Below are 22,837 nucleotides of genomic sequence, written 5' to 3'. Positions count from 1 at the left end.
GAACAGCATTGGGGAATCGGGGAAGGGGAACAGACAAGTTGCTGTCCTTTTGTTCTTCAGTCTAGTTGTGGAGGATGTCGCTTCACTGGCCCATTTTGGTATTATCATTGCACTCTCTCTGGGTGAGGCAGTCGCCCGCCAGCCATTGGACGGAGGCTCACGGCAGCTCACCAAAGCACATGCCAGCTGCCGGCTAGCCCCACTGCAGCCTACGCCGTCGCTGGTGACTAAAAGCAGCCGAGCTCCGGGTCGAGCTGTTGTTCACCATCTTAGCTGTAGAGGGCACGGCATCACTGGCCCTCATATGTGGGATCCGAACCCAGGCTCTGCTGCTCAGAGCTGGCATTCCAAGCCAGCTCTTAGCCAACGCACCACTTGGCCGGCCCTTACTAGAGTTTTTTATCATCAGAACATCAAAAAGTCCCTAATATTTTTTCAAAAGTCAAGACTCATCTTTGCTTTGCTCTCTACTGCTTAGAAATAAAACTTATTTTCTCTGCCAAATTAAACCTATACAGTTCAAGACTAACACACATACACATAGTTAGGGAAATGAAGGAACAAAGTAATTATATTTTTGATATGGTTTGATAATTACTTTGCAATATTTCACTTCCCCTGAATACAGGCACTATATAGAGAATACTGCTCTTCAAAATTATAGAAATATCAAAGAACAACAATAAAATTAAAAAGATAAAAGTGTATACTTTGAGACAGACCTATATTTGAATGATCTTGGACAAGTTACTGAACCTTTCCAAATTCAATTTCTTCATCCTTAATGAGGATGACACCCCAAGTACCCTGAAAAGGTATTGTTAGAATTAAGTAATTCATTTAGCATGCAGCTAGACATTTCATATATGAGAAACTCAATAAATGGGAACCTTAAAAAATAAAACTATACAGAATATAAAAAGTGTAATTAAACACTTGAAAAAGACTCTTTATGACTTGTAAAAACTGTCAGTTCAAAAGCACTGTCTTAGAAACATTGTGGTTAAATCTGAAACCTGAAATAAACAGGAATAATATCCCCAGGAAGTAGAAGGCTCCTCCATTTTAGCAAAGCCAGTAGTAACACCTGGCCTGGGCTCTTCTCTAAATATTTACCATGAGCCTTATACCTATAAGAAATGATAAACAAGACTAAACTTCAGACTCTAGCCTTAAAGAACATGCTAATAAAAAAATGAAGAAGGAAAGAAAGGAGAGAATATGGACATTCTATAAATTCACAAAACCTAATACTGTGTTTCCCCGAAAATAAGACCGGGTCTTATATTAATTTTTGCTCCAACAAGCTACATTTATTCATTTATTCATGTACAAAAGTCTACATTTATTCAAACAGTCATGTCTGGATGACGATCTTAACTGGCACTTACGTTTGGGGTAGGGCTTATGTCACAAACATCCTGAAAGATCATGCTAGGGCTTATTTTCCAGTTAGATCTTTTTTTAAAGGGAAACACTGATTTCTGTGTTTTAATTTAAACGTTTGTTAAAACTTAATACTTCAAAGAAATTCCAGGTACTTAAATACAAAAACAAAATGAAATAAGTACATCTGGTAGAATAATCAAAAGTTATCAAGAAAAGGTTATCTTAGATTTTACATAAAAATTAGTGAACACAGTTGCTCAAAAGCACAATATATCCAGTAATAATTTGCCTGCAAACTCAAAACATTAGCAGAAATTAATAACCAAAAAATAGTGAATTTTCAGCTCTAAAACAATCTTCCATGATGGGAAAAAAAACTGTACTTTTTCCAATTAAGTCAGCAGTTGGTATTCCCCAGTGAAGGAGGAATTCCATTAGAGAGATAGACTAAGCAAGGTTCCTATATTTCATCAATAAAAAGGCAACCTGGGGCCGGCCGAGTGGCTCAGTTGGTTAAGAACTCGCTCAAGAGTTTGAGCTCTGAGCAACAGCAGTTCGATGCCCGGCCCGAGCTGAGCAGCCACTGAGCTGCCAACAGGTGGCAGGATGGCTCAGCTTAAAAAAAGGCAACCTAGGGCATTTCCTCCTCTTCCATTTATCAACAATTTCCTCTCAACACAAAAATTTCTTGATTCACTGTTAAGTCTTTTTTTCCTGTGTCCATTTTCCATACTATTACCATACATTGCTGCCACACAGATGTCCAGCCGTCTGTCCCCCCATGCTTACCCCTAAACTGACCCTTTTGAGAACACTGCTCATACACCTTACATCTCCCTGTTTGGCCCCAAGTCAATAACGGGTAAAATTCCTTGAGGAAGGAACAAGCTAAGACAGGCGCAGTCACATGGGGGCCATCAGGAGAAATCTCAGGGTTGATGGAGGTGGGCATGGGCCCTCACCCATCCCCAAAGAGACTGGAGGTCTTCTACCCCTGGAGCTACATTCCTTCCCTCAACCTGCTTGGGAAGTGACCTGATGGTCTGTCCTCAGCATAATAATCTTCCTGGGGTCGTATGCATATAGGGTGTGTGAAGCCAGAGCATCTGTCTTATCACTGCAGGCGGACTCTGGGTAATAGCAGCTTGCAGGCATCTGGTAATCTGGCTTGAGCAAGTTCTCAGGAATGAGACTCACAGACTATGGAGAGAACAATGCTACTTCCGGGTAGGTGGAGAAATAAAAGCGGCGTGTCGGCCCGAATCGAGGCTCCTAGTCCATGAGGTTGGAGACCCTTGGCCCCACACTCATTTAACTATTGGCTGCTGTTTCTTTTATTTCTTACCCCTTTGCCGTCCCATCTCGTTCTCCCACTGCCCATGTCATGTGAGACATGACAATACATGATACATTTCAACTATGGACCCTTTGCTGTTATTTATGGCTTCACGATTCACATTATAAATGAGCATATAAAAGATGCTGGTACTAAAACTGTACTCTCTCTATTATATACTAAGATCTAGTCCAAATATCATTCCAGAAATTCACTTACATTGTCTTATTAGTCTCATGTATAAATTACTCAATATTTCTCAAGAAAATAATCAGCCTTCAATCAATCCAACCAGTCACCATCTCTAATCCTACACAAGGATAATTCAATACTGCTGCAGCCAATAGCACAATCATGCAAAGCCGTCAAGCAATTCTAGTCTGTTCTGCCATTCCCCAGTCACTGTTACATATTCACGACTATCCTCCTATCCAACTCTCTTCCCTCACTCTCAGTAGTCAAGAAAAAATAGAGACCATTAATAAGAGATTCACTCAGTTACATCTCATTCCCAAAACTGAACTCCATTTACAGCCATTCTTACATCTCTTTCATGTAAGAGAGACAGGTAGACTTTTTCCTGTCCAAGATTCATAGTCCCATCTATATCCCATTCCTTCCACATAATGCTCCATCAGACCCCTTCTCCTATACAATATCTACTATTGTATTCTGATTTCTACAATTAATCTCTGGTTTCCTCTTCTCAGCCTCTAAATATATGTAATCCTTACTCATCTTTAAACTATCCCTAAACCTGTACCAATCTCTGCATCTTTCTTCCTCCAATACATGAAGGTTTCTTGAAAGAATTATCACCAAAATTTTACTTCCCTTATGTCTCATCACCCCACTTAACATGGCAAATGCTAGGATCATCGGTGACTTTAAATTGCCAGTTCCAACAGTCACTTTCACCTGAGAACTAGACCTTAATTTCCAACTACTTACTAGAAAGCTTTCCCCGTTCTCCCTTGCATTTGAATTGACTCACCTGCTGCAAGTCTTAGATCAAATGTTAACTCCACCACCATGAAAAGGCAGCAGTATAGCATAATGGTTAAGAACAAAGGCTTTAGAATCAGCCTGCCACACTCAGCCATTTGCAGGCTATGTAACCTTGAGTGAGTTTCCTACCTATAAAATGGGGATAACAGGGCAAATCCCCTGGGGTGTAGGGGTAATTTCATTAGTTAATGTATGGAAGAGTTTTCAATGGTGCCTGTCATATAAGATTCAATAAATGTTTGCTGCTGTTATCTACTATTGTATTCTGATTTCTACAAATAGAATTAATCACTTTCATGGTGCCACATCTCTATTCTTTTTCTTTCTCTCTCTCTCTCTCTCTCTCTCTCTCTCTCTCTCTCTCTCTCTCTCTCTCTCCCCCCCCCCCCGTGTGTGTGTGTGTGTGTGTGTGTGTGTGTGTGTGTGTGTGTGTGTGTGATCCCCATTAAGCCAGAAAGCAATAGAGGAGTCTTTTTTAAGTTCATCACTTAAGCACAGTCCTTGGTAAGTAACAGCACTTTAAAAATGCTTGTTTTACTAAATGAATAATTAAAAATTCATTGCACTTGATCGTATTTTTTTCCACTCTGTAATTTGGCTATAGAAGGAAAAAAGCAGAACCTAAAATTTTTAAATGTATTTTCTCCAAGTGATTTTTGTTTTCTGCCTAGCACGATAGTTTAAAAAAAAAAAGACAAAATATAGAAGCCCCCAAATTCCATATTACCATTGCCTTTAGGTTGATTTCCATGACAATAAGATATAAATATACTATTATGCTATTCTCCATATTGTTCAATGCAAACACTAACCTTGATTTTTTTTCTTGGTGTGTATATTTTTCTTTTTGCTAGAATTTCCTATTCTATTCACAGACATTATGACATTTGAAAAGTATTCTTTGAAATAGCTGTAATTGCTAATAGGAAATCCAGAAATCTTACAAAATTTCAAACAAAGACAAACTGAGCAAGAATTGAAAGGCAGAGAAATCATCTATCTTACAGGACAATATCAAAAACTATCAAAATGATGAGGTAGTATTTGAGGTGATCAAATATTGCCCCTTCCAAACAGAAATGTGAAAAGAAACAAAAAAATTAGGAATTGCATTTCTGTGCCTTCCCTCAGAACCTCTCCTTTCCCAGGTGGCCTCTCCCTGAGTCTCCCTGAGTCCTATGCTCAAAACTCCCAAGGAGGGTGTCTATATGATCAGCTGCTGGGTATTAAGTATAGTTGTAAACCAGAAGTATGACTTGACAAGTTGTATGGAACCTTATTAATGTTTGAGTACATGATTTTTATTGACCTGAATTTTATATGAGATGCTCTATACATATTTATCATAAAATATCCACTAAGTATAGAACAGTATAAAATAAAAGTCACTCTTAATCATCCCTCACTCCTAAGATATAACCACTATTCTGTGTAACACTGCAGAAACTTTCTGTGCATTACATGCACGTCTTTAAAAAAAAATACAAAGAAGATTTATTCATTGTACACTCTCAAAGGACCTGTGCAAGTGTTGCCACAATATACTAAAATAATCGAAGTGTGTAATCACTTGTCTAATGCTGTCCTCCCCAGGACACAAGGCAGCCCTACGAAGGCAGGAGTCATGCCCACCTTTTTCAGTTAGGCTTTCAGCACCATGCACTGACTAGTAGGCACTCAATAAATATTTCTGGAATGAACAAAAAGAAATACAAATGAACTTCATATCTTACACTAATTTCAAATGAAAGGGGTTTTAATAGATATGGTTCAATAATTAAAAGTTGGACCAGAAATGTTATACTGATAATATTCAATACTGAAAAATATATATAGCATAACACTATTATCCTATTTCTTTTTGGAACCAAAAATAAATCTGTTTGGTAATTATGGATCTTATATAACTAAGTAGTATTTGTTTTTTATTTAAGTCATCTCAATTTGAGAACTTATATAAGTTGCTAACCAATTTGGCTACACCTTATGTCATCCTATTTTACTACAAAATATTTATGTAGAAGAGCTCAGTTAGTCAGATTATAGTTTCCATTTAAATAGCTACAGTAATTCATTTATCCAATGACAAAAAACTACCTGTATTTAGACTGTCTTAACAAAAATGTATACACACAAAAAAAGATGTTTTAGATATTCATTGTATTGTTTCCCAAATACTATTTGTTTGAACATCATTCAACCATAGTTATTTGATGTAAACTTTTTCTGTTTTTTCAATAGTCAAAATGGATTTTTTAACTCTCACAACTAACCAAAAAACTGTCAAAAAAGAAAAAAATAACTTTTTTTAAAGACAACTTATTAACATGTATGTAATATTTTTCAGAGTACTTTTAATAAAAAAATTAAAATTTTAAATAAAAGGAAATATGATATCATTTTTTTTAAGATAAGGATCCCAAGGCTTTAAAAGGCAAAATAATTTTGTTAAAATTAAAATAGTGAGTTAATCTTGGATCGGCATTAGGAGTCCACTCTCTTCATGCTTGAGCTAGATCTGTTGTGCTGTGCCAGCCATCCCGGGCTGTGAACTGTCCACAAGAAGCACTTTCACTGTAGCAAACCTCAATGGCAGAGAAAAACCATTTTTACTTCTCAATATCTTTAAGAGAATATCATTTGGATAAATTTTCCAATGTTGCTGAAAATGCAAACTCTCCTAGATTACGATAGAATAATCATCATAGGGAATACAGCAACTGACAGACTTCACCTTCCTGGTGAAAATGGCCTCAGAGACCCATATTCTGCAGAATTACAAAGTAATTCAAGAATTAAAGGATTACAAAGTAGGAAACAAAAGATAAACATAAAAACTTCAGTGATAAACCAAAATAAAACTACGGAATGTTATAAAAATGTTTACAAATTTTCAATATTCGTCCCCATAATGCTGGGACTTAAGTACAAACTAAATGAGAAAGAGTAAATATTTATCTAAATTTTGGAATTGTTGTCACTTGAAAAAAAACAGTCTGTACTGCAGTAAAAAGCATCTGTCCCACAGAGAGTGAAAATGCACAGTACGGTGGTATATCAGTGAAGAACCAAGTTGAACTTTTCCAACACTTAATTGACTAAAATAAACTCCAGAAGCCAGTTTTACGTGAAATGGAGGACTGTTTATTAACAGTCCCAAAAGTATTTAATGTTTCATGATTATTAAAGGAACCTTTTCTTGTACAACTAAAAAGTGAGTGTGCACACATGTATGTGTGATTTTTGCCCCTCTTTCACCTTAAAAAAATAACGATAATATCAAGTGTCAGTAGGCAACTGAAACAACTGGAATTCTCATACTTTGTTCATAGATACAGAAATTGGTCTTGACAACTGATTGGCAATATATACTAAATTTACATATAACCCAGCGATTCTATTCTAGAATTAAGTGCTCTCTAGACCTAAGTGACTACATCTACCAAAAGACATGTACAAGACTATTTATAGCAAGAATATTCACAATAGCCAAAAACTAGAAGTAACCCAAATATCCATCAATAAGAGAATTACTATATAGCAATAAAAAGAATGAATATTCATTTAATAGATTATTACATAGCAATAAAAAGAATGAATTACTGCTAAATGCAACATGAATGAATCTCATTGACACAATACTGGGCAAGAGAATTCAGACACAAAGGAGTTCATACTTTGTATGATTCCACTTACACGGAGTTCAAGATCAGGCAAAACTAACCTATAGTAATAGACGTCATAATAATGATAACCTCTGTGGAAGTTGAGTTGAAGGAAAGTATTGAGTAGGAGGACACATAATGTATAAATTTCCAGCTGAACATTTAAAATATGTGCATTTTACTTTATATAAATTATGACATAAAAAAAGAAAGATCAAAAGTTTTGCCAAATTATCTTTGGCAGCTCAAACTCTTCAAAATTGTTTTCTCATCAATAAAAGAAAATAATACCAGCCCTACCAAAAAAAAAAAAGCTGCTACTCAAATCAGTTTCTATAAAGCACAAAACAATTCTAAAGTATATTACTTGATTACTATTAATATTATTACCACCTCACATTCAGGAACTAAAATACATATATAAGCCCAAGAATTCACTTGAGGTTGGCTTATTAAAAAAGATCAAGTCAATACTCATAAAAGACCCAGATTAAATTAACACCTAAATTAACTTAAGTAATTAAGTCTTAGACTTGTGTTACTAAAAAAGTAATTTCACTACTAAAATTTACAAATTTATAAATCTCCTTCAAGTATTGCTTTTAATCTAATTTGCCTCATCATGTAATCAATTACATGACTACTGGGATTCTACATTATGAGGAAAAACTATTGTGAACTTGAGAAAATATGATTTACTTTATAAATTATTGCTTTGTATACAACTTCCAAGAACACATCTCATGTACAATATCATGTTACTTCATTTTTGTTGGTGCTATACTTTGGAAATGATATGTAAAAGAAAGTCTTATACTGAAATTCCTTACCACTTGATTTTCTTTTGCATTGCCAGAATATACCTTCAGGTAATCCTTCCAAAAATCTGATCACAGAAACAAAATTCAGAGGTTCTTATCTTTACTCCTTTCCTTAACACTTATTCTGTACATCTATTTTAATGATCCCCAACATTTAAAATGTAGTAATTTTTCGATAAGATAAAAGGCAATCAAACAATGACAATCATCCAAGAATTGCTTTAGATAAATGACAATGATCATGAAACTTGTGCAAAGATATATGATTGATTGTTAATTACTTTGAGTCCTCACAGACTACAACTTGCCAGCTAGAACAGACGATAGTTGTCAGGCCTGAAAGATTTGGGCTAGTGATGCAGCTCACTCATTCCAGCTACTTGTGCAGTACTTTTGATGTACTTATCAACAAAGTAAAAGGACTAAATTACTAAAGTACTCTACTTGTTCTTCAAGACTAAGAAGTGCTACATCAACACAACATTAAAGCAAAAACAAAGCCAAAGAAGTAAAACGAACCTCATAGCAACAAGGATATTAGAGCTGCCACAGAAACAACTTAAGGAATTTGGCCAAAGCCAAAAAAGTTTGTCAAACGCTGTTATCTGCTAAAACACGAATACATCTTGAAAACATTACACTAAGTGAAAGATGCCAGTCACAATCACATATTATATAATTCATTCATATGAAATGGCCAGAAGAGGCAATTCCAGAGACAGAAAGATTAGTAGTGGTTGCCAAAGGTTGGGGGCGGGGAGCAAGAATGAGGAATGACTGTTAATGTGTACAGTGTTTCCTTTTTGAGGTGTTGAAAATGTTATAAAATTAGATTGTGGTAATGGTTGCACAAGTCTGTAAATATATTAAAACCTACTGAACTGCACATAGATATATGTTATGGTTGTGAAATATATTTCGATAAAACTGTAAAAAAATTCAATAAAACTGAAAATTTCCTTCTTCACTCATACTTGCCACAGTTCCGAATGCTCACTAGCCACATGCGGTTAGGCTATCACACGGACAGTGCAGATACACAGAACATTTCCATCGTCATGGAAAGTTCTACTGGACAGAACTGCTCCAGAACAATAAAAGACAAGATAAAATAAGCTAAAGGAGAACCTGGCAATTTAATCAAGTGCCTTTCTAGCAGTAAAACAATGTTCATCTAGCAATAACAGATGCTAGACTAGGTCTACAACACAAATAGAGAACAGGCCACAGTCAAATGCAGGAGGTAGGAGTCACCCTGTGCCCCTACACACATGTATAAATGAAGCTGGGCAAAGGAAAAAGAAGACAAAGAAACAAACAAAAATTTCCAGATTCTTTATAAAGCCTCCAAATTTGTGAGGGATCACAGTATTCCTCTTTTTGTCAGGGCATCAGCACAACAATCAACTCCCAAGACTGTGTGGCCTCCTCAGAAGAACAGAAGACTGGCCCTTCATATTCAAGAACCAGTAAAGAACTGAACACACAGTTTAAGTACATATGATTTGATGTCATTTATTATTTTCACATTTAGTCAAAGACAATTAATGCATTTTAAGGAAATGCCATAAATCTATGTAATGTCATTTAAAGAAAACGTCGGCAATTATGATGATGCTTCCATGCCCATTTTAAGTTAAGACTCTTGTTGGATCATGTTTATTTAGCATTTTGCAATATAAAACTTTTTTTGTTTCATACTGACATCAAGTGGCAATATCGTGTAATGCACGTTACCAAACTACTTTTCTGTGCTCTCTGAAAACCTAAAGGGATTTTAAGATAGAATATCAATATTTTCAAAAGTCTGACTAAGCTATAGGAGTTGAGAATGCCTAAAGATCCAACTCAGTACAGTTGCCGCAAAAGTAATTCTTTCAGTAAGTAATTCATTTCTCTGAGGATTTTGCCACTCATTAGCTGAATGACCTTGGGCAAACTGGTGTGCCTTTTAGTGTAGCCTCTCTGTTCATATCCGTAAAACACGGCTTACAGGAAGACCTATGTCAAAGAGGGAGTGTGAATACTCATGGAGATGTAATTGTAAAATGAGTAAAACAGCGTCAGGCACATTAACTACTGTTCAGATTCCCCTATTAAAATAAAACTAGCTATCAAAGGAAGGCTAACACCCTACTCTCAACTTACTGAAGTTGATAGCCATTTGAAAAAATGAGAACCTTCAGGAAGACAGAGCATTTTCAGGTCTGAAGGGCACGAAAGGGAAGAAGTGGGAAATCAGAGGCCATTTTTTCCTTACTCACAATCACCCTTGATGCTAATTCCGTTTGGGATGTATATGTATGAGTCTACTAGATAATCAGTTTGACTAATGGACTGCCAATTCAATTAATCAGTTTTCTTTTTTCAATACAATGGACAGAAAAGAGCAAACTAAGAATGTCATGTCACCAGAGCTTGTACCTCATTATCTAAGGTTTGATAACTTACAAATATTTTAATAACCACTCAAATTAGTTTATAAGACATATGATTCTAAAAACGCCTTTTGAAAAGCCTACCAATAAGCCTAATACACAGGTTAAACAATTTTTCAAACTGATGGAAATTTAACTCATATAAAATAAAGATTCCCAATTTAATTATCTGCTTATGGCTGAATATCTAGACTTTGAACCAACTACCTCTGTCCCCCACCCTGGCCCTAAGATTCCTCATCTAGTTCCACACCTTGCTGATTCCATTTCAGAAGCCTAATGGCCATATTCTGGCCTAATACCCTTAAATCCTTCAACCCATGCCCCAAGAGAAGCCCCACTCTTGGCTTTGAAAATGGGTTCTGCTGCTATCTATAGTCTCAAACTGACAATACAAACAGGTATGTTCCATGCAAAATAAGGAAGTATTGGTAATTAATATGGACATTAAATGGCTTCTACAGAGCTTCACCTAGGTCTAACATACGCAGGTTGTAGACCCTCTCCTCTCAAGATGCTTTCCAGTTTCCCAGAGATATTCCCAACAAATGAAGTTAGATGCATCTCACCTACATTTCTAACTGCCCACCGCCCCCCATCTTTCTCTCAGCTGGCTCCAATCATGCCAGCCCTTACTTGTCCAAACTTATTGCCAGTTTTTCAGCTATTCTGAATACAACAAAGTTAAACCAGTCCCAAATAGGAGAAATAACTCTAACCAAGAAAGGAACTTGGGGAGACACAATTAGTTTTAACCTTTAAGTTTTTGGCTCTACAAAATAAATGTGGGGAGAGAACGGCCAAAAAAAGTTTGTGGGGGCTATTCTGGCCACCATGTAGCCCCACATAAAGCCTTGACCAACACAGTACAAGTTAACAAGTTTGGTGCCATCAGATAATCAAACTGTTTTTCAACTGCTTGATGCAGTGACAACAGGTCTATTAGCTTATCAGACAAATGAAGCTTGAAGAAAGAAACTTGATGATTATTCGCTCCAGTTGTGTATCTGAACTCACACTCTTGCTTTGATTCTCAGGTCTGAGACAAAATGGCCTGAAAAGAAGAGCAACAGGGAAGCTCAAGTCTCATGTCTACCCACAAAAAGGTAATCAATCACTATAGGCCATAAATGTTTAGATATAATTTTTACAATCCCATTAACCTAACTTGAGTTGGGCTCAAATCCATGGATTTACATTTAGAGAACTAGTATCCATCTTCAAATTTTTAAATGTCTATGACTCAAAATAACTTAGTCAGGGTGTTAGGAGGCCAGTGAATTAAGAAGGAATGTACTTACATCACTTGAAGAGACTGTTCCTGTTTCAACAGCGACACCGCTACCACGCAGTTTCTATTATGAAATAAATAACTTATTACTTAGTTTTGTTTTTCATTTTATCCTAATTTATCAGTGTATGAAAGGGAGCTAAGCAAATTTTATAATTTTTTTCCTAATCCTACTTAATGGAGTATCATCTAATAAAAAGCATGAGTGATATGAATATTCTAAATATCATTAACTTTTCCAGATAATGTCTTAGTAAATTATTAAAAATGGAGCAATAATAAACCAAATACTAAGCTCTAGCTAACATTCATAAGTGAAGCTGGTGTAAATTTCCAAGTCTTAGAATTTACTTACTGAATTATTTCTCCAAAAAGACAACTGTCTTAAGCTGAACTAGCTACACTATATTCTGTAGCAAAACTTTGAAATAGGATCCTGATGATGGGTAGATACTACACAAAACTTAAAATGTGGTTATCCATAGCAATGCTAACAAGTTATAATGAAAATCAAAATCTCACATGTTATATAAAAGTGACCAAAGAAATTTTAAGGTAGAAAGTCAAAGGCTGAATATGCAAGAGAAAAGTGATAATTTCTGAAAGGAAATTTTTTATTTTGTTTTATTCAATAACTATTATCTAAGTGTCAGGCATAAACTCCCATAACTCAAGTATAATGCTTAAACTACCAAAAAAGGCTCCTAAATGACTATGTCAAAGAACAAAATATCCAAACTTGCAATTAATTTGGATTTTTGAAAGTTTACTTCTATTAGAATCAGAAGTTGTGATCCTTTTTATGAGGGGGAAAACACGACAGAAAAAGAGACATTCCAGATATAGTACTATCACATGACATTTAAAGCAAAGTATCAAATAAAATCCCAAATAATCCTATGTTTCATTCTTTATACAAGAAGTCTGTAATCTGATCCTGATAAATGGCTATGGAAGAAGTGTCTGCCCACAGCAAGAGAAACAGTGCAATCCAGAGCCCAGCAGACGCAGTGACCAGACTCTGAGAAGCAAAGCCAGACGGGGCCTGCGCACCCTGAAGAATCATCCTCCAGAAGAACTTGCGAAGCAGAAATGCCACACCATAACTAAACAAAGCCAAAGATTCAGTGATAAAGAGTGCGCTAGAAAGATACAGAAGAGGTCTTAAAGAGTACTTACTTAATGCCAACAAGCTCAATTCTAATGAAAACTGTTCTAGACACTGAAATATTTGCTTCCACTACTGATGACAGAAATATTTCCCCTAATTGCTCAACAAGGTTACAAACATAGATAATCATTCCAAAGGTGACAAATTGTCTGCAACACAATATAAATGTTACTCCTATGAGGAAAAGTCTAAGAAGAAACAACCCAAAATGTTAGTGAAAAACTACAAGTACACATCCTTTCCTACCAATTTTCATTTTATGAATCTAGCTACAATAGAGCCTCATTACCACTCTACCATAAAGCTAACATAACAGTAAGCAGGATAAAGTTTGCTCAAAGGAAGAATCAACTCAAAATAGAAAAAAAAGGGTGCAGTGGTGTTACCTATTTAACTATGAACCCAAGTGATATATATTTAGAAATTTAAAATCTCATCCTCACAAGATGAGATTTTCATGTTCCAAATATCTTGTTTTTGAAACACCTCACAAACACCAAAGTCTGCAAACTTGTGGCTCTTGTAAAAATGTTTTTTAAAAAACTAAGCCAAAAAGTGTTAAAATTTATGATATTGACATAAAAAAACACTTTATTTTGTTCAAAACACTCCAAAATATCCTTATCCAAATATAAAAGACAATTAGGCTCCCCCAAAAAAGACAGGCAATAAGACAAACAATAAACCTAAGCAAATGCCATGGTGTCTTAAGTTCTTATGCTTCAAATTAAAATAATGTCACTGAATCTAAATGACAACTTTCCAAAAATGAATTTCAAACAGACAGTTATTTGTAATCTTAACACTGACAATACAATAACTACCAATATTAGTTCTCCCGGTCCCATTCCTCCATGTCACCCATCCCCACCTCAAAATCTCATTCTCTTCTACCTTTTCTTCCACAAAATACTCCTTCCCCTGCACCCCCACTATTATTTCACCCTTTTCTGATGATCATTCCCACCATGTCCCCCCGTTACCACCTAATACTTAGTCACTGAAAGACTAAAAGAAAGAAATACTCCACTAAGCCATCATAAGTGTTCCATCTTTTGCCCTGTTCTAGGGAACCATGAAGACAAAAACAGAAAACCTGTCATTTTCCCAGCCATTAAACCAGCAAGCTATTTTCCTCCGTGGGGAAGTAGAGCTAGAGAGACCTGAAAGCAACAAGACAACCAATAAGCAGGCTTCATATTTAACCTTAGGCCTAAATATTCAATCCCACAATGATACAGTGAAATCCTGGGAAGGAGTCACTGGGAGAGACAGTTACGTCACGCTGGACTGAGTAGCTAGCTCCAAGCTTACCCAGGGGTGCCTGGAAGCTTGGTATTGACTCTTGGCCAAGACTAGGGCAAGTGGATTGATTAATGATCTATAATGTGCTGGTTGCAGTTTGAAACGCCCCTGGTGGCACCCAAAGCCAGTTTGTTTATTGGTGTAACTGGTTAGACATTTTGGCCTGGTTATGTGACCAAAAGGGCAAGGAAAGATCACACTAGAAACTTTTGGAGAGCTCTCTCAAAACCAACATTCCTCGCACAAATCTTGGTGGTTCAGAGTCCCAAGGCAGACGTGGGAGCTGCACCTGGAAGACTCTCAGCCCCAAAGCTTGCCTGCACTCTCCCCCGCCGTACAGTTTCTTTTCCTTTTCTATTAGCCTGACATGAGTACGCTCTTTGGAGTTGTAAGAATCCTTTCAATTCTCTGACCTGTGTGATCTCAACAGCCACCTGAAGGAAGGTACTCCCTGTCCACTGAAAAGCATGAATGGAAAATCTCAAGTGGCAGAAAGGACAGAACGGTTTCAGTCGAAGCCAGTCAAAGAAAGAAAGTGAAGCATACCATATACCTAAGAGTAGTTTGACTTATCAAGTTCAAAATGGTATTTTAATATAACATTTTTATAATTTTACATTAATGCGAATAATTAACTTTAAATATCTTACAATTTTGTCAATTATACCACAGTAAATCTAAAATATATATATACACACACGCACTTGCAACGTACACACACACACACACACACACACACACACAAAAAAAAGTAGGCAGTGTAAAATGCTTCTTCACACACAAACCCAATTTAATATTCTTTCAATACTTTCTGAAAGCAAGTCAGTGTTTCCAAACACCAATTACTCAGCAATTATGTGAAATTAATAATTGCACATAAGAAATGTCCTTTACCTGTGAACTCAACTGAGTTTTTATCCAATTAAAATAGTAATTTAAGTCACTGCCTTCCATCAGTTCTTTTCCCCAAGCTGCTAATTTGGCAATAATTCTTGCTGCCTGAAAAATAAGAAATATACCTGATTATTACATGGATTCTAAAAATCACATCATATACCTTAAAAACCAGGACTAGTAACCATTTTGTTGCATGAATTTTTTTTAACACCCAACTCCTCAAAAAATAATAGTTAATATTTCACTTTTTAAGATATATTTTAAATATAGTCAAAATGTATTTTCAAGTATTTCCATTACAGTGAACCAAAATTAGTTGTTAAATTAAGAATTTCATTACATTCCCTGTATTATTTTGAGTTTTAAAAGTAAGGTTGAAATTCATTAGAAGACCAGCAAAAATCAAAAGAACACAATAAATTTTCTCAGCAGTAGACTTTCATCAAATCCTTTGCCAGTCTTCTGACCAATCTCTGTAACAAACTGCCAGCCAATACCTTGCTCATTCTAAGCCCCTTGTATATTCTCATATTTAAAAATCTGTATCATGGTATAAAATATATCCTGGTATTAAACATCCATCTTTTGATATATAAAAACATACCTTTTCTCCTCAAAGGTGTCTTAATTTTCAAGTTATAAAACTAGTCATGAATTTTTTTTATTAAATAGGCAGTATATATATGAGGTGTGATCAAACAATACAGTAAATGCTTAAATAAAAAAAAATTTATGGGCCGGCCAAGTAGTGCGTTGGTTAAGAGCTGGCTTGGGATGCCAGAGGGCCCCGGTTCAGATCCCACATATGAGGGCCAGTGACACTGCCCTCTACAGCTAAGATGCTGAACAACAGCTCAACCTGGCGCTGGGCTGCCATGAGTCGCCGGTGACCAGCTCGACCTGGAGCTGGGATACCGTGAGTCGCCGGTGACAGCGTAGGCTGTAGCCCCTGCTGCAGTGGGTTGCCATGGGCTACCGTGTGTAGCCAGCAGCCAGTGTGAGCGGCCAGCAGCCACTGTGAGCAGCCATCCAGAAGCTGGCGACTGATCTGCCTCACCCGGGAAGAGCGCAATGATGGTGTCAGCTTGGGCCAGTGGGCGACGTCCTCCACAGCTGGACTGAGGAGCAGAGGGGCAGTGGCTTGTCTGTTCCCCTTCCCCCAATTCCCCGGTGCTGTTCCCATCCCCTATTTCCCCAATTAAAAAAAAAAAATCCTTAAAAAAAGTAAAAATAAAAATAAAAAATAAAAGTATTCTTTAAAATAGAATTTATTTCATAAGTCCTTTTTAATTTCTCTTTTAATAAATGTTTTATTATAATATATACAATATATGAATATACTAGTACATAAATACAGATATATAAGGTGGGAGGGAGGGAGAGAAAGAGGAAGAGAGAACACACATGCTCAGATTATTTCACTGACAGTGGTTCTTGATTTGAAAAATTTAGACATTACTGAACTGAGCAGTCTCAGGAGCTCTCTCCACAGGAGCTCACTCCACTTTGGGAATAGAAAAGGCTTAGTCAAAGATTTATTCTCTCAACTCTCCTCTCATAGTTTCTCCACATACTCCTTAAAAGATTCTTCAGTGTTAAGACTTCCAATGATAGGCTTTCAGGAGAAGTTTAAAACAGGAGTGTATTTAAGATATTAAAAAGCAAGTAATAATTGCTTAATTAAAATAATAAACACAGTAGCTGCTTCAAAGCAATATTTAATTTCTATAGTAAAATTCGGTTAATCCTGTCATAGATATCCAGTGCTATTTGTACATGTGAATTACCAGGCTTTTATGCTAATGAAATCATCATCATATTCTATAAAACTTTAACTGTATCAGAGCAATCCTGTCTCCTTTGTCTTCCCCATATCCCCACATTATTAAACACCACTAAGGAAACACAGCTGTGAAAAGTTAACATCACAGCAGTTACTCCTCTGGGAACAGGGAGGTTAACAAGACATAAATGACCCAGGTATGTTTCTTCCCTAAATCAGAAATTTGATCAAGTCAAAATTTACCATATGAACAGTAAAGAGATCCTGGCGATTCAACATTGGCAGAAAGTAGGACCACGCAGTGTTCTTGCTACGTTTAGCATAGTCAAAGAAAATGCTAACACGCTGGTGATTTTCCTAAAAACAAAAGAAATATCACTAATCAGAATGTATTTTCCTTAAAAAATGTAACAACTGTGCACTGCTTCTCAACTTTTCATTTTATGTCCCATCAATCCATGTGCTTTCTTTTTCCAGTGTGTATGAGATTTGTCCCCATGTTATTATTATTAATATGGGGCACAGGGTGGTGATGGGGGCAGGGATAGATATTTTAAAAATAAAATCACCTTTAATTATTATGATTAGTTTAACTCAAGTGAGCCAAGATAACAGATCCCAGCCCTGCAAGGTGAAGCATTCTAAGTTACATTTCTTCTCAGCCTGCACCTCTGACCTGCCCTTCCCAACGTTGTCTCAACACCTCTACCCTGCTTCCACACAAACAAACTCGGAAGGTGACAGAAAGATCACAAATTAGCTCTAGGTAAAAGGATCAGCAGGAAGCGTCTTACAAGCAGGCAAGGGGCAGAAATTAGAGAAATCTCAAATGCTCGAAGTTACTCCTAGCATATGATAGAAAAATCAGGGCAAAGACAGCCAAAAACAGCATGTCACACTAGCAGGTGGATTTAGGATTTGAGGAACAATTAATTCTTAGTTCAAATCATGCAAACTCTACCTCTCACCTAAATTTTCTCTGCATATTACTGGCTGAAATCCACTTTTTGGTTCACTAAGTGAATATGGTTTCTAAGTGTCAATATTTGGTAAAAGCGCAAATAACCACATAAACAATCATTTTAATTTTCAGATCAAGATTTAATTCTTTTTAAATACACTGGTTGTAATTTTGGCCTGTGCTAATAGTTACCCATTTCAGGAATAGACTACCATCTCCTTAAGTAATACACATTATAGTTTAAAATAACAATGGAAATGGTTATGATAATGACTTTATCAAAGGACTCAAAATTCAGGTAAGTCATCATTAACTCCATTAGTGGATTATTTCCAAAGTTAAAATGTTAACTCTCATTGTGCACTTAAATGAACAAAATACCCTACATACATAAAGAGTAGAAACTATTTTATACATTTTAAATAAGTTTAAAACCTGTTTCCTCAACTAGTCCTCTGTGGTTTCAACTTCTGCTTAAAAACATACCACCAGCCATCATCGTCCCAGACAACCCAGTTACAAATCATTAAGAGAATATGGATAAAGCTCTTCTTCTTAGGGTACACAGTTTTGTATATAAAAAAAGGGGGGGATGTAAGAAAATATACATGTACCTGCCTATTTTTGCAAAAAAGAAAAATAAGAAGGATAAACCAGAAATCTAGGACATTGGTTACCTACAAGAAGTAGGCGGGAAGGGTGTGCAAGAGATAGGGGAGGGGTTGGTGGCATTTCTCTGAGTATACTTTTCTATATAGTTTTGTATTAAATAAAGACTATACCTACCTGCAACATATCATCAACCATAGTTAGTATGTACTGAACTGTCTGTTCCTTGGAGATATGAGTCATCAAATTTATAAATGTTTTAGCACACTAGAAAAAAATAAAATCAATGTCAATTATTGTTTTCAACTGCAAACACAACATATTAATAGAATTTCAGTAAAATATTTTGCTTGCCTAAATTAGGATACAAATGCTATTAATAGATTTCAATTACAGAAAAATGTATAACATTAACAAATATTGTGATGAAATATGAGAGGCCCATACTATGACTTGCATCAGATTTTCCATAATTTCTAGTGATCAATTTCAAAATGCTTACTATTTTTAAAAAGACAAGACCTAGCCACCATCAACTCTTAATTATCCATAACATAAAGATTAAGTTATATAGACAATCAAATATTATCACTGGGTTTTTCTTTTGCTTTTTTTTTTTTTGCATTTACTGGGAAGCAGAACACTAGAGCAACACATTGAAATCAGAAGGATTTGACCTGTCTCCACTTTACAACTTATCAACTAATGGGGGTGCCAAAAACATACACATTTTAAGAGATGATATCTGTGCTCAAGCAGTAGTTCACCGTAATCAGAAGTGTCTGGACGCTGATGGTAACCACTTTGAACATCTCTTGTAATTGCAGAAGTCAAGCGTGACTTGTATTCATCTTTTGGTATCGATATATATTGAGTATTACAATTAATAGCTTTTTCCTTTCTTAAAATGTATATACTTTTTTTTTTGCACCCTTTGTATATAACACTCTCTCTGGAATTCAACAAAAACTGACACCAACAATAGGTTTCCTCCCAAATTTCCCAGGATTGTTGTGAGAATCAGACTCAGTCGCAGATGAGCTCCTTAGCCAATCAGGGCCCCATATCAGAAAATCTGATGGGACGGCAGAATTGCATATTATTCTAGTGAGAATACAAAGTGAAAAAGTTATCTAAAAAAAAAAAAAATTTACTTTAAAAAAAAAAATCATATACTTTGAAACAGTAATCTCCCTTCTGGGAATCTAAGAAGATTCTAAGAAGATTTTCATTAATGCAAAAAAGGGTAAAAGAATACACATACTCAATGTAACATTTTTTCCAGCATTAACAAAGAATACTAGAAATCACTCAAATGTCTTCCCAAAATAAAGGATGTGTAGTTAAATTATGATTCATATCTACAATGGAATATCACACAGTCATTAAAAAACATTTCTAAAATTTTTAATGATACAGAGAAGTGTTCATGATATAATGTTTATATTGATCACCTGGCTGCCTTCAGTTTGAAGCATCTCCTGCTTCTCCTCAGGGCTTCTTTTCATTTCAAACCTTTGAATGAATTCACAATCTTCAGCAGAAATCATCTGCCCCCTGGAAAGTAAGAATAAGTTGTTTTGTTCAATAACAGTAGAATAGCCACTGTGAGCAAGTGATACAGGATTTCAGTCTTTCTCCTCTCCTCAGTAATAAACCATGAGGGTTGACATGTAGGCCCTACCATCAAACAGACCTGAGTTCAAAGCTTAACCCTACCACGTACTGATCATGTGACCTCTCTGGACCTGAATTACTTTATCTGCAAAATGGCAAGAATAACCACATTGTCTTTAGGGGGCTGAACTTATGATGAAATTAAACAATTTGCATAAGGTGGTTAGCACAGTGCCTGGCCCATAGTAAGCACTCAATAACATGTAACTTCTTAGCACTAACCAAAGCCTCAGCCTTATTCCCGTCCCAAGCCAAACAATTTACGTGGCCTTCTCATTTATCCAGATCGAATCCACTTTATATAAACGTCTACAATCATTTTCTCCAGCATATTCTTTTCCTCCAGATTCAGAAAAAATGTGATCCTTCTCCTCTGAAAAAAATAACCTCTCCTTCTTGATTCCCTGTCCTCCCAGCAAACACCCCACACTATCTTGTTTTCCTGCTTCCAGGGGTCCCTTCTTCAATGGCTCTTCGCTCTTCAAGGTTCCTCCACATGGCTCAATCCTTGGAATCTCACTTTTCTTTCCCAAACTCCTTCCTTCAGTGAGATTCAAATCAACAGTCCTGTCTTCTTTCTTTCCCAAACCATATCCAACTGTCTTCTATCCCTTACCATTTTCACAAATTCAGCACCATCGCAACGGACCCTGTCACCTTCCATTCCAACCCAGCTTGACCTCCCAACTGCTACACTCTTATCAGGGACTCAGGCGCATCACAGCAAACCCCTATCTGACCCCACCTTGTGAAAGGACATGTCAGCAGAAGTCTTGCTAGTTAGTCTCTGTGAGACTGGACACTTCAGGGTATATGTCAATTCTTTCAGACCATTAGTATAGTGGGAAAAGTATAGAATTTGAGTCAATCTGAGCAAGAATTCCAACCCCAGTTATGAACCTTTGGCAGGTCACTACCCCTCTAACCACTATTTTCCACACCAGTAAAAAGGCCATTACAATAGTACCTGCCCTACTCCATTGAGTGGTTACAAGAAAACACAAGAAAAAGCATTTGGTGTGTATAAGCATGGAGTAAAACTAAACTGAAAAAAAAAACTTTTTGTAATATGCTTTGTCATTCTAACAACATCAATATATTTTAACTGAGTAGTTTAAAAGCTGCCCTTCAAGTGCCCTACCCCCAGAGTACATTGAGGGACTAGTGTTCCACAAAACCCAACCAGGGAAACATTTAATTTGAAACAGGTTTCCCAATATGTGGAATTATAGAAGTGGTCCTTTTTCAAAGCTGTCTTGTGTTGGGTTCCCCGGGGCAGCAGACCATGAGATGAGGATTAGTGTGCAGGCGATTTTGAAGCAAGTGCTCCCAGGACGGACCAGGGATGGAGGGGAGAACACAGGACATGGAAGTGAAGAGCCCAGACAGGGTTCAAGCAAAATCCTGAAGAGCACAAGTTTTCCGAAGTGCACAAGACAGTGGGGCAGGTGAGGTAATCAGAGCTGAACTTCTACACTTCCTGCCACCCCTACCCATACCACCACCTTCTCAAAAGATCTTTGACTTTCATGTGTTCAAAATCTCAGTGTTTTCCTTTATGCTTCCTGGGTTTTGTTTACACTATTACTATACACTAAATTATTTTATATATTTTTAATTTGCCTCTGGGCTTTGTAATCTACTGTGCTGTCTTTCTTGTATCAGTTCCACAGTTGTAAGTACTATAACTTTGTTTTCATATTTGCTCCTTCATTTAACATGGCTTTTTAAAAAACTATTCTCATGCATTGATTTTTCCAACAATCCCTTCCTTACAAACCCAAAGGAGTATTTTGAATCCTACTCTTTCTAGTTCTCTGAGGCAGATGACAATGTGGCTACTTCTTGATACTCTCTTCCTTAGATTTTGGATTCTTCTAATCATCGTCAGGCTACTCATCTCCTCTTCAGTCCTCTTCAGACTCCTCATTTCCTACCCTGTGCTCAAGCTGTATGAGAGGCTCTCTTCATTTCACACTCCATGGATTCTCTCCAAGTGCTACCCTCTACCCTCTGTGCTGGTAACTCACAGTCTGACCTAGGGGTCAACCTCTCACAGCCCCCGCTCACGAGTGTGTAGTTAACCTCCTCTTCCACAGATCACAGAGGCACTCCAGACCCTACAAGGGCAGAACTGGTATCACTAACACATATCCCCACACACACTCCAACCCCAGCCTGGCTAATGGGATGATGGAAGCAAAAAAAAAGACACCTTATCCTGTTGCCATTGTGACTAGTAAGTCACATATCAGTAAAGACAAAATGCATTCTGCATCCTGGGTCAAACCAAGATAACAGGTCATCCTGTCTGTTTCTGGTACCAAAATAAATGAAATCTTTTTCATAAACCTGAACTCCCTAGTTAAAACAATTTTACCTCCAAATTTGGCTGTGCTAATGTGTAAAAGCATGTCATAACCTTTGTCAATAGAATCATCATGTGAAATAGATGCAGTTTTTCTATCACTGATGAAGTGTAATAT

The 22,837-nt window shown here is 36.6% G+C and overlaps 1 protein-coding gene across 1 annotated transcript in view; it reads right to left on the bottom strand.

Moving 5' to 3' along the window:
• Positions 1-20,849, bottom strand: part of ATP6V1H (ATPase H+ transporting V1 subunit H) — a 140,092-nt gene extending 119,243 nt beyond the window's left edge. The window contains exons 1-6 of the mRNA XM_019629004.1: positions 20,782-20,849; positions 20,129-20,279; positions 18,852-18,941; positions 17,348-17,461; positions 15,319-15,423; positions 11,959-12,012 (exon numbers count right to left, since the gene is read on the bottom strand). Of these exons, the coding sequence (XP_019484549.1) occupies positions 11,959-12,012; positions 15,319-15,423; positions 17,348-17,461; positions 18,852-18,941; positions 20,129-20,279; positions 20,782-20,849 (582 nt within the window). The remainder of the gene's footprint in view (positions 1-11,958; positions 12,013-15,318; positions 15,424-17,347; positions 17,462-18,851; positions 18,942-20,128; positions 20,280-20,781) is intronic.
• Between the last annotated feature and the right edge of the window lie 1,988 nt (positions 20,850-22,837).

The sequence above is a fragment of the Hipposideros armiger genome, unplaced genomic scaffold, assembly GCF_001890085.2.
Source record: "Hipposideros armiger isolate ML-2016 unplaced genomic scaffold, ASM189008v1 scaffold_822, whole genome shotgun sequence".
Lineage (NCBI taxonomy): Eukaryota > Metazoa > Chordata > Mammalia > Chiroptera > Hipposideridae > Hipposideros > Hipposideros armiger.
The sequence above is the reverse complement of the archived record's forward strand: the minus strand, read 5'-3'. Positions and strand labels throughout refer to the sequence as shown.